Source organism: Sitophilus oryzae, unplaced genomic scaffold (genome assembly GCF_002938485.1).
Source record: "Sitophilus oryzae breed Bouriz unplaced genomic scaffold, Soryzae_2.0 scaffold_863_pilon_pilon, whole genome shotgun sequence".
Taxonomy (NCBI): Eukaryota; Metazoa; Arthropoda; class Insecta; order Coleoptera; family Curculionidae; genus Sitophilus; species Sitophilus oryzae.
The window spans coordinates 1464930-1482644 of NW_022147487.1; the positions used below are offsets into that span (position 1 = coordinate 1464930).

General features: G+C 31.3%; 1 protein-coding gene across 2 annotated transcripts in view; it reads right to left on the bottom strand.

Annotated features, from left to right (window-relative positions):
• Positions 1–291: 291 nt before the first annotated feature.
• LOC115890331 (multidrug resistance-associated protein 7) overlaps positions 292–17715 on the bottom strand; it is a 64274-nt gene continuing 46850 nt past the window's right edge. For both annotated transcript variants that reach the window (XM_030910521.1, XM_030910522.1), the window contains exons 17-23: positions 17171–17303; positions 16897–17070; positions 14104–14310; positions 8269–8491; positions 5405–5596; positions 1261–1504; positions 292–1176 (exon numbers count right to left, since the gene is read on the bottom strand). In XM_030910521.1, the coding sequence (XP_030766381.1) occupies positions 931–1176; positions 1261–1504; positions 5405–5596; positions 8269–8491; positions 14104–14310; positions 16897–17070; positions 17171–17303 (1419 nt within the window). In that variant the 3' untranslated portion in view covers positions 292–930. The remainder of the gene's footprint in view (positions 1177–1260; positions 1505–5404; positions 5597–8268; positions 8492–14103; positions 14311–16896; positions 17071–17170; positions 17304–17715) is intronic.

Genomic DNA, 17715 nt, shown 5'->3' on the forward strand with positions numbered 1-17715 from the left:
TTTTCACTAGTAATTAATATACCGGGTGTAAAATTACTTCGTGTTTCACCGGAAATTACTACAACTTTTGATTTTTTAATGGTACTAATGGTATTTTTTTACTTTATTTGATAGAAAATTATATTTTCTGAATAGAATGACATATCACAAATCAATTTTTGATATTTCTTCTTAGAAAAATAACTTTAAATTTCGATCTACAGTATGTCCCAGATTATTATTATCGATTGGCATTCCTTAGCCGTCTTTGACGCCGTTTTTTTTTTCGATTTTCAGGGAAATAAAACTTAATTTATAAAATAGAATATATTAAAATAAAGTTTACATACACTTTTAGATATGGATTCCTTTTTTATACATGTCAAAATAATATAATGTCACGAATAATACTAAAAGAAATAATGACTTTTACTATATTATAAACCAATAAAATAAATGTAGTTCGCTAACTCTAAATGGTAATAACAAAATTTGATACTGAAAAAAAAACATTTATCAGTCTTTATACACAACATTATTGTTATAACAACTAATATACAATATTATTTTATTATACATTTATAAATATATTGTGACAGAAACAAAAACGACGTCACCATAAGCCTAGAAATAAAGCCAGTTCAATCTTTCCCATACCTATTGTCTCAAAAACTTTATATAATTATAACAAAGACTTTAGGGATTCGCATAGTAAAACTTGAACAAAAATTTTATTTGCACGGTTACTATGACGTCGTTTGTTTTTCAATCACAAAAAGTTAATTTATAATTAACAGAGAGTGTAAAATTGACTAAAAAATTTTATCTTATAATTTAATATCAATTTTTAACTAGAATCTTTCACAAAATTGATCATATTATTATACCCAAATTCTTCAATTCTCAAATAATTTTTAAATAAATACCTTACAAATTTAACAAAGTTAACTTTTAAAGATCTTGATTAACTAACTGAGAAAAATAACCTGATTCATTAGCTAATAAGTTATCTGGAGTGTCAAATTCAACTATTTTGCCCTCGTGCATCACTAACACCCGGTCTGAGTCCATGATGGTTTGGACTCTATGAGCAATGGTCAGTACAGTACTTTTCCTGAATGCTGACCGTAAAGTCAGTTGTACTTGTCTGTCAGTCTCCTGATCTACGTTGGCAGTTGCCTCGTCTATACACAGAATCTATCAAAATAATATTTTTTTACTGATAAGTTTATCCCTCACTCAGAGAAATAAGTGAATATAGAAAGCTAAAAATTTACTTACCTTTGCATTATGCAGTACAGCCCTGGCTAAACAGATCAGCTGTTTCTGCCCTACTGAAAAATTGACACCACCTTCATCCACTGAATTGTTTAAACCACCTAAATTCTTTATGGTAGTTTCCAAATTGACTTTGGATAGAGCACTCCATATTTCGTGTTCTGTGAATTCACCCAGTGGATCCAAATTTTCTTTGAGGGTACCGCTGAAGAGGAACGGGTCTTGGGGGATACAAAACAATCTGGATCTAAGAGAAAAAAAAAATGTTATTTGCCCAATAAGAATAATAGTTATTTATTATACAGGGTGTCCCAGAAATAAGTGCAAGTATTTTAATGGGTGGTAGATCTCGATAAAAGAAACATATTTTCCCTTTATTGTTTTTCAAATTAGTTAAAGTTATTTTACTTTGAAAATTTTCAAAAAAAAAAAATATTTTTTACTAAAATTTTGCGAACCACTGGATCTTTTCTGGAGTTTCTTTTTTATAAATCAGACTTTAAAAGCCTGTCTCCAAATCAGATATTTTGATGTGGTAGTTTCACTACTACATAACAGAGGGCGATAAATTTAAAAGAAAACAGTTTTCTACAAACGAAATTTAAAAGAATTTTATGCAGTGTTGCCATTGTGTAATTTATATTGTAATATTTCCTGATAAAGCCTAGCTTGAAATTTGCTACATCATTTAAACATATTAAGAGCTCTTTTTTCAAACGTTTAAGTATTTAACTTGCCATGTTAGTTAGAGTTAAATCTTACGAGCTGAATTAAAATCACTTCCTGACGTTTGATTCTAACTGAATCCTGAATTTTGATTGTAATTCGGCGACAATATAATAAGTATTGTTCTACTATTATGACACCACTTCCTGACGTTCGATTGTGTTCATACTGTATGATCGGGAAAAAACGGCGTATGTCATCGATCGTCTTTTCCCAGCCAACTGGACGCCGTTTTTTTCGGTATCATACGGTATTTGATATATACTTGCGTATTTTTCATGACATTGCAATATTATGGTACCATGAAGCATATCAAGTGATACCGTAATATAGTACCATATTACGATACATGGCGTTCGATTGGGCTTAAACTTGGTATATTACGTATCTTCAGTGACATTGTAATATTATGGTACCATGAAGCCTATCAAGAGGTACCATAATAGTACATAGAGGTACCATATACGATAGAGGTACCATATACGATACCATTTCCTGGCGTGCGATTGGACTTATACTTGGTATAGTAAGTATCTTCGATGACATTGTAATATGATGGTACTATGACGCATATAAAGTGGTACCTTAATATAGTACCATATTACGATACCACTCCCTGACGTTCGATTGGGCTCATATTTGATTATACTTGCGTATTTTTGATGACATTACAATATTATGGTACCATGAAGCATATCAAGGGGTACCATAATGTAGTACCATATTACGATACCATTTCCTGGCGTTCGATTGAGCTTAAACTTTGTATACTACGTATTTTCGGTAACATCGTAATATGATGGCACCATGGAGCAAATAAATTGGTACCTTCTATAGTACCATATTATGATACCACTTTCTGACGTTCATTTGGGCTCATATTTGATATATACTTGCATATTTTTGATGACATTGCAATATTATGGTACCATGAAGCTTATCAAGAGGTACCATAATAGTACCATATACGATACCATTTGCTGGCGTTCGATTGGGCTTAACTTGGTATAGTAAGTATCTTCGGTGACATTGTAATATGATGGTACTATAATGCATCTACTATGATGCATATATAAAGTGGTACCTTAATATAGTACCATATTACGACCACTTCCTGACGTTCGATTGGGCTTATATTTGATTATACTTGCGTATTTTTGATGACATTGCAATATTATGGAAGCATGAAGCATATCAAGGGGTACCATAATGTAGTACCATATTACGATACCATTTCCTGGCGTTCGATTGGGCCCAAATTTGATATACTTGCGTTTCTTTATAAAGATTTGTTTAATTAATAATTTTAATTTATTTTATGAATTTTAATTTATTGTACGATGTCGGTGACAGCAACTTTTATGCTTAAGTAATATATTATTAATTGTACCTGTGTCACTTTTTAAAATCTACCTAGGTCTATATAAATAACGTGGCAAACAGAAAAAAATTGTTATTATAGTATTTTTTAGTCAATTAACATTTTTTGTACTGCATTTTAATAAATCATTTCCATTATTATTAAACGTATATTTCATTACTAACGTTTCAGCATTAATAAATATCACTATCAATCGCCCTGTATATTATTAATTTTAAAGGTAGTTAAAGTTATTTTCTTAGTTAACATAATAAAGTAGTGTATATTAAAAATGTATTTTGAGAGTATATGTTTTCTAATAATATACATAAAATTAAAACTATTTTAAAAGCCAAACGAATAATTAATATAAGTGTATCTGACAAGAAACGAAGAATAGAAAGAAATTATTATACACCAAAAAAAGAATGGGATACCAATTAAAGTCTGTTTGAATCTGGCAACTGTGCATTTTTAGCCGAGCTTCAAGGCCGTCGACGTGCCGTCGATTTACGTCGATCCAAAACCGAAAGTTGAAAATTTCCAATTATATTCTGATTATGATATTGTCGCGCCATCTAGTATTCTATTTGTGCAATTTTAGCTCTTTCATTTCGAGTATTTTTCTGTTGCGTAGCTAGATATTCTGTGCTGTTACTAAACAAAACGACGATCATAATAACGACGAAATTATAAATTATTTATAATCTGCGAATAAATTATTTAAAAATAACTCTTGAAGTTGGCTCGAACCGCAGTAACCACACATAGCGACGTGTTTCTCTCCAGCCGTCCGTCGCGCTAGGGTCGCGATTTCGTCAGTCGCCAACAGTAATAACTGGCACTGGAACTGGTAACTACGTAGCGGTCGCGCGATCTCAACCGCGACGTGTTTCGCTCCAGCCGTCGCGTCGCGCTCCTAGAGTCGTGATTTCTTCGGTCGCGAACGAAAGTAATTGGAACTGGAAACTAGTTACCAACGCTCGACCTCGGACGCGACGTATTTCGTTCCAGCAGTCGCGCGACTGCTGGAGCGCTCCTAGGGCACCGTTTTCGTCTGTCACAATTTGGTGAGTCTGATAAAAATTTTAGTGTATGTAGGTATCGTGAATAATGATTTTAATTATGTTATTTTTTTATTGTTTAAGCTAAAAATTTTCTAAAGCAAACATATTTTAAGAACAAAAGACAGAAAAATGTAATTATCTTACGAAAATATTTTTTTACTTTAAATTTAACGTGGGTCAGTATAAAAAGTATTGAATAGCAATAAATGCATGTATATATTTTAAGTCAATCTATTCGTGCTTTATTTCATTTATGAATTTAACACGGGTAGAGAGATAACGGCAGGTTTGGGAGCAGTGTTGCTAGAACTTCTATTTCCCTCTATTCGCTATAATAAATTTAAAATACAATTTATATCATTACAGACATTTTATTTTTAAAATTTGCAATTTGTGAAAAAAGGTGGCAAAAAAGTCAATAAATCTCAGCAAAATGTTAACAGAGCTGGTACAATTGTAAGAACCTGACAACGCAGGTTGGAAATATATTTTTTTTTGGAACGGTCGCTATTGTAACGCGACTCATGTGGAACAGGTATTCCCGTCACTATTAGGGAGCATATTTTACCTACGCAAGAATGTTTAATTTTTTTAAGTTATTAAAATGCAACTAAAACATATATGTAATACAAAGTTTTATCGAATAAAGCTATTGATACAAACAAAAGCTTGACAAAAGTAAAATTCGAAGCTTGTATCGTAAGAATCCCCAGAGGTTTTTCATGATTTTATTTAAAAGATATCAATAAAAATATTTAGAAATTGCCAGAAATAATTTACTCGGAAAATATACACCACTGGAATTATTCTTAAATCACTGCAATATTTTTCAAATTTAAAGACAATCTCAATAAAACAATTTTTATTAACTAAAAAAAGCAACTGTGTATATTATTTTTCTCTGCTTTTTAAACACACTTTTCTTCTTTTTTTAAACAGAATTCTTTTAATTGCCTCAAAAAGCATAACAAAATAAAAACAAAACCTGCCTTACCTCAAAGCGGATAGAGACACTTTGGCCACGTTCACCGAGTCGATGCATATCTCTCCACCTGAAACGCCAACCAGCCTGAACAGGGCCGCAATAAGGGAGCTCTTGCCGGCCCCTGTACGGCCCACAACTCCGATTTTTTCGCACGGTCTGGTCTCGAAAGATATCCCCATCAAAGAGGGCGCCAAGTGCTCCCTGAAACAGGAAAAAACGAGGATTCAGTAGATAGAAAACAGAAAATCTTTTGAGAAATGTATTTTTTATCGTTTTAGGAGTTTTTCGTGGTATAGAGAAAAATAAACTTTTGAGTTTTGCAAATGTTGAAAATTTACGATAAATTTTTCAAAATTAAAAAAGATTAAAAGATAATTTCTTCCTTTAATTATCAAGGTAATCGAATAAAAGAGATCGCGGAGAGGGAAAATATATTTCAGAAAATTGGCAACACTGCAGAAACAAATCTATTTCTAAAAAATAATTCTTTCCCGAACTTATTTTTTTTCCATTGCAACTGTTAAAATTGTCTTATATCTGGGTGTTTCTCCAAAAAGATTATTTTTCTTGTCTCTGTATTTTAATTATTTACCTTAAAAAAGTATACTATTTTTTTGCACAGGAGTAACAGTAAATGTATTTTTAAAAAAATGCAGAGGCTAACTCCGACAAATTATGTTTCCGACAATGATACAGCCGACAAAAGTGCTCCCAGCAAAGAAAAAGAATTTTGTAAGACATTTTCAGATTCTGAAGGTGAATCGTTAGTTACCTTTATTGCCAAGAAAAATATTAAAAAATTTCGATACGAAGATGTGTATTCCGATGATGAAGCTGGTCCCAGTATTAAACTTTTAGATGCCTTTGAACCTTTGAATAAGAAGACTAAGGAAGGAGCATATCAAAAATCAATCAATCAATCTCAAATATGGCCGACTTAAATTCCGGTTTATCAGTGTCGTTCTAATTTTATTTAAAAAAATGTAAAACTATGATGTAGGGTAGACGTGGGGTAAACTCAATAATTTGTTGTTTTATTTTACGTTGTGAATAAATGTTGGTAGTTATTAAAATTGTTATAAAAATATATAATTCTAATAAAAATAGATAAGTTATAATAAGTATTTATTACCACAAACATCCGATACGCTACTGAAACAAGTAAATCAAATTAACGTATCTAAATTCTTTGACATCTGATCTTTGACAAGTAATAAATAAAAGAAAAATGCAAGAAAAATATATAATTTAGTTAATTTAAGTGAATTTCAGAAATGATCGGTTTACTACACGTATGTATATTATATAGTCACTCACTAGCGAAAAGTTGTTCCATTATTTCACTCAATTTTTGCCGAGATCTACAGCACGCTACACAACCAACTATTTTAGAGTTTTTTTCGATAAATCGCGATAGTGTCACTGTTAATTTAAGTGCTGCCATAATTTCCAACTAGATTTACTACCTTTATACAACTATCAGTAGTAGAATAAATAATAAATAACATAAAATAAACTCCGTAAAGACTGACAAAAATTACAGTTGAGGGTTGGAACCTTTGGTGTTAAACAGCAAAATAAAAACACTAAATCACCACAATACACCAAAACACTTTTACTTTTACACTGGACGCGCGTTTCGCTAACCTGAATGATTATAAACTATCAGTTTATAATCATCTGCTGATGATGCTAACTTGGTTAGCGAAACGCGCGTCCAGTGTAAAAGTAAAAGTGTTTTGGTGTATTGTGGTGATTTAGTGTTTTTATTTTGAAGACTGACAAATCCACAAAATTTCAAATCAAATTCAAATGTGTCAAATGAATCGTCAAACAGAACTGTCAAGGATCCCCACCCTAGAGTGCCCACCATGCATGAATACATGGATAGCATTATGCTCCTTCCTTAGTCTTCTTATTCAAAGATTATAATTTATACGCTTTTGAAATTTAGGTTAAATTATGCTACTATTACATAAGAATTTACTCTCGAAAGTTACAAGTTTATAATAAAAAAAAATAACTCACGATTTAAATTTAGTGAGAACTATGGGTTGAAGAATTGTACGATATGGCTACACGCAAGTATAAAACCTGACATATACATATAGAAAAATCGAATTTTTCGTTTAAAAAAATTGAAAAAATATAGAAAAACGCAAATATCGGTGTTTTCAATGAATCGATGTATTTTGAACATCTCTAGTGTTAAAATTCTCATAATGTCAAATATCTGTCAAATACAAATCAAAAAAAGAAAAGTAAAATGTAATTAAAATATTTTAAAATTTCGTAGACAATCTATATTTTTTCATTTTTTTTAATAAAAAATTCGATAGTATTTTCTCTATCTGTATGTCTTGTTTGGCTTCGGTGAACTATCCTGACACACGCGATTTTTCTTAGAAAATGAAATTTATGTTACCTTTAAATGAATTTCTTGGATTCTTTGACTAAAATCTGATGCGGAAAAACAGGTTTCAAGGAAGTAGTTTGGATATGGCGTTTGTCGCCTCAGCTTGAATATCTGTTGGTAATTTACTTATTTCGTTTTGAGCCATTTCTGGCTCCAATTCAATCAGCAATCGACACGAAAAAGAATTAAAAAATACTGACTCAAAACTGACAACTAAAGAGACAGCTTTATTTATTTGTCAAATTACATAGAGACCAACGCCAACCCAGCACAATATTTTTTCTACTCGTAATAAATTCCTTGAAATAGTAATAAGTAAATGACATCTAGTGCTTGACCTCAATCAAGTTAGTTAATTATCATCGATTGTCATTCCCCAGCCGACTTTAACGCCGTTTTTTTTATCGTACCTTATTTTATTATTATTTCTAGTTCCTTGTCCGATTTTTACACTTACCTGTACTTCACAACAACATTATTAAAACTAACAACACCCTGATTGGGCCATCCAAATGGAGGATCAGTCACAAAGTACGTGCTCTCCAATGGAATCTCTTGAATGTACTGATTTACCCTCTCCACTGCGATCATTTCCTGTTCGGTTTCTGTAAACGAATGGATAACGCCTCTCAGGAGACCGGTTACAGTCAAAGCGTAAGAAATGGCCAAACCGATGAGCCCTGACAAAGATAAATAAATTCTGTTTAAAAAAAAGTTAAATTTAAATGTGATTAATAAAGACCAAGATCAAACCACTATAAAATTGTTTATTAGTGACCGGTTTCGACTATTAAACCATCATGGGACGTTTATCAAAATCGCTGTTCGTTTGACTAATGCTACTTCAAATAGTTTTTTAAATACCCAAGTAGCATTTGGAAGTTATCTAACGTCAGGGTACCAACGTCGGTTCGACCGCCTGACGATCTTTATTTGCACCTAAATGGGGAATACAGATTCGGGTCGCCTCGACGTTGCGCGTCGGTATCTGACCTAATAGGGAATGTAATTCTACCAATTACCAACGTCATATTACGTTGGATTTTAGTCACTTAAAATTCGTCCCTAAGCACTTACGTTACGTTTGGTTTCATATTCGCTACCAAGAATACATAAAAACCTAACCAAACTACCAATTACAAATGGATTCATAATCACTCCTCGAATATAACTATAAGTGCCTACCTAATTTCATATTATAATAATTCTGAATCATTAATCCAGACATCAGTTTTGTCAACGGAAGTCACTTTCTTGATATATCTGATTAAAATACTCCGGAAAACAACGAGCGCCTTCAAAATTAGGTAGATTTATGAAATAAAAACTATAAAAAAATATTCTACTAGAAATCGAAATGTGAATATAAATTTTAAAAACAAAAAACGATTTTAAAATGGCTGACAATCGGATACTTGTTAAGAATGGCGGATTTTTGTGTCCAACTTAATATGAACTACCAATATACCAATTCCGACCGGGTCTACAACATTAGTCGTCTCACACAACCGAAGTCATCAAACCGGACGACCGGCAATCGTATTATGACGTATATAATTCCAACGTACGCCACGTAACCTCATGGTACAAAGAATACAAGGTATGATCGATAGCGGCTCCAATTTCGTTCAGTTCGCGCATACCACCTGTGACGTCACTAGGAAAACAATGAATAAATAAAAAATAAAGAAAGTTGACAGGAGATCTGTATTTTTTGGGGTTATGGTTAAGAATTGTTTATTTTTAAGACTTTTTAGTTCGTTTAATTTAATAATTACTAAAACCAGCAGTTCCAAAAATATATTTAAAAATAATAATTATCTATTAACATGGATTTGGACGATAATAGGTAAGAATACTAAATTTATTTCTATATTCGGTATAAAATTGTTTATTAGGTGTTATTGCGATGTTTATGGTAAATAATTTTCATGTTCATTGCCTCTGAATTCACATGAGGACAGAGATGAGGATATCTATGGAAAAGTAACCACAAGAGGAATTGTTACATCATTTAAAAAATGTTGGAAAGTTTATTGTTTCCCATCGAACAGTAGAAAATGCCAATGCAGATGAATGTATTGTAATTGTGATAGAATTAATTCCAAGGGTGAAGTTTATTATAATTAGTGACCTGTGCTTCTTTTTATATGTAGATGTTTCAGGTTTTGAAAATAAATTGGTTGAACGAAACCCAAAATTTAGAGGAAGATGTCCATCAAGGATTATATAGCTCCAATTTCCTTTAATGGTAGGCAATTATTCAATGCAAATTAACTTTTTAAGTGACTGAAATATTAAATAGTTTACAATATGGTATATCACTAAAAATATATTTTACTTTTAGGTACAATTAGGGCCCGATACATTTCAAAAAGTAGAATATTATTTTATATTAAATGAGGTATTGTACCAACAATCAATTTATATTAATACCGGAGATTAAAAATCACAGAATAAATAGTTCTTTTTTTCATACTGCAAAAATAAACTATAGAATACAACAGTATTTAAAAAATAAATAAAAAGTTATGTCCCGGCCGAGATTCGAACTCCGGTCTCTTCGCTTCCTAGCCCGACTCCTTACGCACTGCTCCACAGTAACTTGCTTAGCGATAATTCAATGACGGTATATAAACAAAAAAACAGGTTTATAACAATATCTTGACGATTTGAACTGGCGCGCGGAGCGTGCTGACCAATAGCGCCTGTTATCACCTGTGACGTAGCGACCAACCTGCGCAATATCATACCTTGTATTCTTTGTACCATGACGTAACCTCACTTTGCGTATCAGTGATTTATGATTTGTGGAACTATATTTTAGTTTTTGTTTTCTCCTTAAAAAAATGGGCAGCCACTTTTTTAAGATAGTATATATACAAAATTTAAAAGAATTGGAACCAGTACCTCACATATGGGAGGAGGATGGGGTCTGCTGGTTTCCTAAGCTAAAAAATTAAATTAAGATGCACCAGTGTACTGCAGCATCTCTTCTGGATAAAAAGCATTCGTGGTTAGAGGCAAGACATCACTACTACTATTATTATTTTGCAAAAGCCTCGACCTCTTTCTGTAAAATGTAGATGAATGTCTAAATGCCTTTTTAGTGTTTTTTTAGGCATAATAAAAAAATTAAGTTTGTTTACAAAAACTTTTTATTAGGTTATGTTCATGATGTTCATTAGGCCGCAAATGCTACTTAATGCGTTGTATTTACGGACGTAAATAGAGATACGTAAATTAGGTTATAAATATAAACATAAAATACAACAAAATATAATTGGACGTTACTTTAGAGATTATCAGTGAGACGTATCCTATTCGGACAACGGGTAGACGTCGGGCTAGTTCCAGTATATGTACGTCCTGCAAGCCAACGTGGGAACAACGTTGGGAAATTAATAAAAATGGTACGTTGTTATTTTGTACGTCGACAGATCGTTGGATTTACCGACTCGGATCCAACGACGTCGCTTTTAATAGGAAAGCGACGTCACCGGTCGTATCACCAGCACCCGACCTAAATTTGAACAAAGTCTGACGTCGCTTCAGGTCAGATTTAGTTCGAAGTCAGATAGATGCTACTTGGGTATTAGTTTGATCATGAATCACAACTTTGAGAAAATATACATACTAAAACATAAAAGGCTGAATATCAAAATTAATTTTCTTTTTAGGTAGAAAGGTACTTAGGAAACTTTATAACTATTCTAGTGTTTAATATTGTATTAGACATAAATTTCTATATTTTTAATGTTCTTAAGAGAGTTATTTTCAGAATGCATAACTGTATAGTATAATTTCTAGTTTCTAATTTTTAGTGCTTAAATATTCTGGCTTATACAATTTGAAATAGAATACAATTTCGGAAAAATTAGTCGCAAACAAAAAAAAGCATGTTAAATAAAAAATATTATAGCAATTATCCAAATAAATATTCCTTTTAGGTAAGAAGTTACTAAGAAATATTATAATTTTAGTGTCGATAGAGATAAATACATCGTTGTTCACCACATACGCCACGGAGTATTGTAGCTAAACGATTATATTTTTACAAATTGTAAGTTTTGGGTTCGTTGAAGGACTATCAGAGCTACAATTTAAAAATATTTTTACAAGATACAGAGTGTCCCAAATAAGTAAAAAATATTATAGTTGTATTTTTTTAAATGGAACACCCTGTATATTATTATATTTTTGGATTCTACGATTGAAATAAAGATAAATTTGATTAAGGTTTATCACACTTAAACCTTACCGTTTTTGAAATATTTTCAATTTTATGAAATTGCAGTAAAAATTTTAAGGCTTCATTTCTTCAAGGGTATCAAAGTTTTTAATACTAAATATTTACTGACGAATATTTATTCATCAGATATTGTGTTGCAATAATAACAATTTTACTACCTTATACAGAGTGTCCAGAAATTTATATTAAATAATTACTAGCTTTAAACGGCAATAACTTGTTTAATTTAAATGGAACACCCTATATTTTTTAAGGGAATCAGATGCACAATGTAATTGTCTATCAAATTGTATTATACCATTTTTTACTCGTCTCTTTAAGTTTTCGTATAAAATGCATTTTCTTATAATTTAGACCTCATTTATCACTATACCCATTGGCATTGACATTTTAGCTTATTTTTAAAGATGTAACAAATTTTTAAAGGGTACAGATACTAATATTGTCGATATAGTTCGCTTATTTAATTAAAAAATTCAAAAAAAAATGTTTAAATATTTTTTTTGTTAAAGACGGTATGGTAAAAGTCCCAATTTTATTTCATTTTTTGACGAATGCTTATTTATAAAAACAGAGACGTTCATTTTCATAACTTATTATTATATTGATTTCTGAGCCAAATCCACATTTATGTAGAATACTTTATTAATTAAAACAAATTTAAAAGTAATTAACTAATTTTTGGTTGGAAATAATGGTGGTATATTTAATTGATATACTCTTTTACAAAGATTTAAATAGTTTTTTTTTGTATGCCAATGGACTTGCAATATTTACCACTTGTACATTTTGTACATATATAGTGCTATAAAAAAATCTGAAATGTCAATATTCCATTCATCCAATTATTCTAAATAAATGTGGATTTGAATCAGAAATCAATGTAATAATAAGTTATAAAAATGAATGTCTTTGTTGTTACAACTAAACATTTGTCAAAAAATTAAATATCATTTTTAAGGTATTACTTTTTACCACACTGTCTAATACCCATACAAAATTCAGTTTTTTAGTATTTGGAGCAATTATTATTAATCAATGCAAACAGTCAGTTAATGTAGTTTGAATACTGGAATCATATTAATTGGTCCCCTTTAACAAATATTTAAACAGTTTTTTTATTTTTTAATAAAATAAACAAATTATATCGACAATATTAGTATCTGTACTCTTTAAAAATTTGGTACATCTTTAAAAATAATCTAAAATGTCAATATTCCATGGGTATATTGATAAATGAGGCCTAAATTATAAGAAAATGCATTTTCTGCGAAAACTTGAAGTGATGGGTAAACAATGGTATAATACAATTTCATAGACAATTACATTGTGCATCTGATTCACGTAAAATATATAGGGTGTTCCATTTAAATTAAACAAGTTGTTTCCGTTTAAAGCTAGTAATTACACAGCACAATTATTTAATATAAATTTTTGGACACTCTGTATAAGGTAGTAAAATTTTTATTTTTATAGCACAATCTCTGATCAATAAATAATCTTCAGTAAGTATTTAGTATTAAAAACTTTGATACCCTCGGAGAAATGAAGCCTTAAAATTTATACTGCAATTTCACAAAATTGAAAATATTTCAAAAACGGTAAGGTTTAAGTGTGGTAAACCTTAATCAAATTTACCTTTATTTCAATCGTAGAATCCAAAAATATAATAATATACAGGGTGTTCCATTTAAAAAAATACAACTATAATATTTTTTACTTATTTGGGACACTCTGTATCTTGTAAAAATATTTTTAAATTGTAGCTCTCATAGTCCTTCAACGAACCCAAAACTTACAATTTGTAAAAATCTCATCGTTTAGCTACAATACTCCGTGGCGTATGTGGTGAACAACCCTGTATATAAATTTACATAAGTTATAAATAAAGGAGTAAAAACTAATCGTAGTTTTTAAAATAGCTTTTTTCAGAATCGATAGTCTATGATAAACCGATTTTTATTTTTAATATTAAGATATGTAAATTATTTCGGCCTTTGAAATTTAAAATTCAACATAAACTCAGGAATATAAACCTACCTGGATCAGCTACAGCATACTGATGCTGTACCACAGCTATAAAGCTAACACCGGTAACAATAGCTACCCCAATGAACTGCAAGCGAAGACCTAGCCAACGCGTTGCAGCTTGACTAGCAAATTGAGCCTTAATGTTGGCATCCACGTGGACCATATTTTCAACTTTGAAACGCTGGTTGGACCTTAAGGCATTAATGGTTGTCAGGCCTTGAAAAAAAGAAAATATATTAAGAAAAATACATATTTTAATTCCACATTCATTCAAAGAATAACAGAAAAAAACAATATTTGAACTAAAATTCAAAGAACACACACACACACATATATATATATATATATATATATATATATATATATATATATATATATATATATATATATATATATATATATATATATATATATATATATATTGCGGCGGGTTGCTGTTGGCTACCTCCGCGGCTGTTCTGGACGAAGCCCACAATCCTGGGCGACTCTGGTTCTTGGCTGCAAATTGGGGCTTTAGGCTCCCGTTTGCTCCTTTTACTTTCCATCTTTTATTTTCGTTTCTTCATCAATTTTGTTTTTCCATCTCCTGGGTTGCACACGGTGCCTCGTTGCATCGTTTGCTTCCTGGTTTTTTTAGTTTTGGGATCCGTTTCTTCGCTTCCTGATTCCTTACCGTACTGATGAAGCCTGAAGGCAGTTACATCAGTGTGCACTAGTGTAGGTGTGGTTGTGTGAGTGTGTGTGTCTGCACTGGTGTACACTGGTGTATACGGTTACGAGTTGTTGAGGGCTGAGCCGCTTAATCTTTTTTCTCCTTTTTTTACATTTCCCTCACTATTTATTTCTTTTTCATACAGACTCTAGCTACAATAGTTAGACTTCGACTCTATATGTCTTCCCTTTGTCTACTTTAAAGGATTATCTTGGGGAGCAATATTTATTTATTGTAGGAACTACGAGATATCGAGTTAACTTTAGCCCTGACGGTGACAAACGCACCTTTAAACTAAAAATATAACCCTCTGTATACCACCCTCCAGTAACCCACCTTGAAATAGAGATGTACTAAATAATCGATATGTCAAACCTTATCTCAAAATATATAAAAAAATATAAGCTAGGTTACATGTTTCTGTTTAAAGTTAGGTACGAGTTTTTTTCAAACGTCACAAAAATATTAATTTTTGCGACGTGATTGGCAATATAAAATAAAAATTGGTCAAGTGCGAGTCGGACTCGCGTACGAAGGTTTCCGTACCATTCATTATCTATACAACATTAGACATTATATTATTATAAACTTTCTTTCCGATTTAGCTGAAATTTTGAATGCGCGTATAAGTAATTTAAAAAAAATGAAGAAACACATTACTAAAAATTGTATTAATCAATAATAAATATGTAAAAAGTAAAAATAAATATGTAAAAATATGTAAAAATTAAAAAAAAAACATTAAAAAAGTCGCCTTGACTAGGATTCGAACCTGCCTTACTATGACTCCAACGTAATAGCAGCGTAAAGTCCTAACGCTTTAACCACGCGGCCACCGAGGACTTGAAAGATTCTATGTAAAATTCTTACTTAAAAGATAATGTTTAGTGAAAGTACTTTTGTATTTATAAACATTTATTTAATTCTGTTTTCAGTATTTGTTCTTATAGCAGCAACATAGATAAAAAATTCAACTGTCTAACTATAACGGTTCATAAGATATACCCATTGCCTGGAAACTTATATGGTGAAATTTTGATAAAATAATTTAGTACTCACTAAAAACACGGTATGTCGCTAGTGGTAGGAAAAATAATTTTTAGAGGTTACTAGTTTATTTGGTTGCCTGTGATATGCATATACAGGGTGTTTCCTAATTAATCTAAAAAATAAAAAATCGTTAGAAAACGGCTTAAGGCGGGCTCTTAATAAGTATATTTATTTTTTTCTCGGCAACCGTTTAATGAACAAGAAAAACTCAAAAAATCAATTTTGTTGAAAAAGGATGGCCAGTCAAGAAAAAAATATATTTTCTTTAAAAAAGCAGTAGTGTACCATTTATTTTAAGCAAAATATCGATTTTTTTTTTTAATTTTTAACACACTGTAGATCAGAAAGGAAGTACTTTAGACCTAATGGTTATATAAAAATTGTTTTAAGAACACATGAGGAATTACACCACAATTTTTTAGACTAATTAGAAAACACCCTGTATATTGTCAAGTTGACAATGATTGTTGATAAATCAAAAAATACCGTTTCTGTGAAAAAAGCCCGATACCCGGTATGTTTTTTAATATTCTATCTATCTAAATTTTAAATATCATAGTCAGAAATAGTTTTATTATTTATTAACTGTAAAAATTGTATACTTATAAGTTTTATCAAATATTGTGATTTAGTTTCTACCATGTAGTCAAAATTTATATTTAATAAACTGTAAAATATATATATATTCTTATGTTTTATTAAAGTTGATATATTAGTATATCATAATATATCAGTGTAACTTTAAAACTAAATCCTTTGAAATCAAATATAAACATAAAAAATTATTTACAGCAGAAAAGGCGAAGGCGCTGGGTTAAACGTAGTCTCTACTAAGAACACGGAGGGGCGCTTTGACCCAAAATTTTACTATTAAGTTTCATATCTATCTTAATAGAAGATTATTTTCTTTTATCTATGGATATACCTTTGTGACGGACGGACGGACAGCGAAGTCTTAGTAATAGGGTTCCCGTTTTTACCCTTTTGGCACGGAACCCTAAAAAAACATATCGATAATTTTCAAATATTCCCATCCCTACCTTGCAGCGTCTCGTTGAAATGCCCGTAGACCGGACTGAGCGTGGAGCTGGATATTCGTTTCAATTCTCTGGACGTGAGCCTGTAGTAATTCTGCAGCCAGTGGTAGACGGGGATGAGGGGGACAAGGAGGAGACAAATCCAGGGCAGACCGTAGATTGTCACACCGATAGAACCTGGAATTTATTTGATTATAAACGATTAGGAATTTGTTAAGTTAGAATTAAAAATTTGCTTCTTTTATAATTTTAGACAAAATAGTACAAAACTACTTACCCAGCATGCCGAAAAACTGCGCTAGTAAAACATTTAAGATGAAGGGTAAGGAATCGTCGACGGTGTAAGTGTCACTGGAAAATCTGTTCAGGATCCGTCCTAGGGGAGTAATGTCGAAGAACGTCGTCCTGGCCTGTTAATAGAAAGCTGGCGCTAATCCTTGTTTATTTTCTCGTAAAAAATTACGGTGCTTGGTTCGTGGATCGAGGGGAGGCCGGGGTAAAGCACACCGTTTTTATAAGAATAAGCAAGCGTAGAGCAGTTCCAACATATTAATAATATCCTTTTAATACTAGGGCCCTAGTACTTAATAAATCAAAAACATTAAACAAAACTCTGTTCGTTTATGATAAATTATACAGGATGTTTTTAAATCCATCATCATTTCGTCTTTCTATCATATTCCAACACAAAACATCCCCCTTTAGAACTTCATCTGTCATGTTAAGAAAATAAAAACAAATGAAGTGTCTCTCGTGTTTGTTCGCACAATGCCCTCTATAAAAGATCAGCCTACGGGCGGACTTTTGTTTACTTCATCAGCT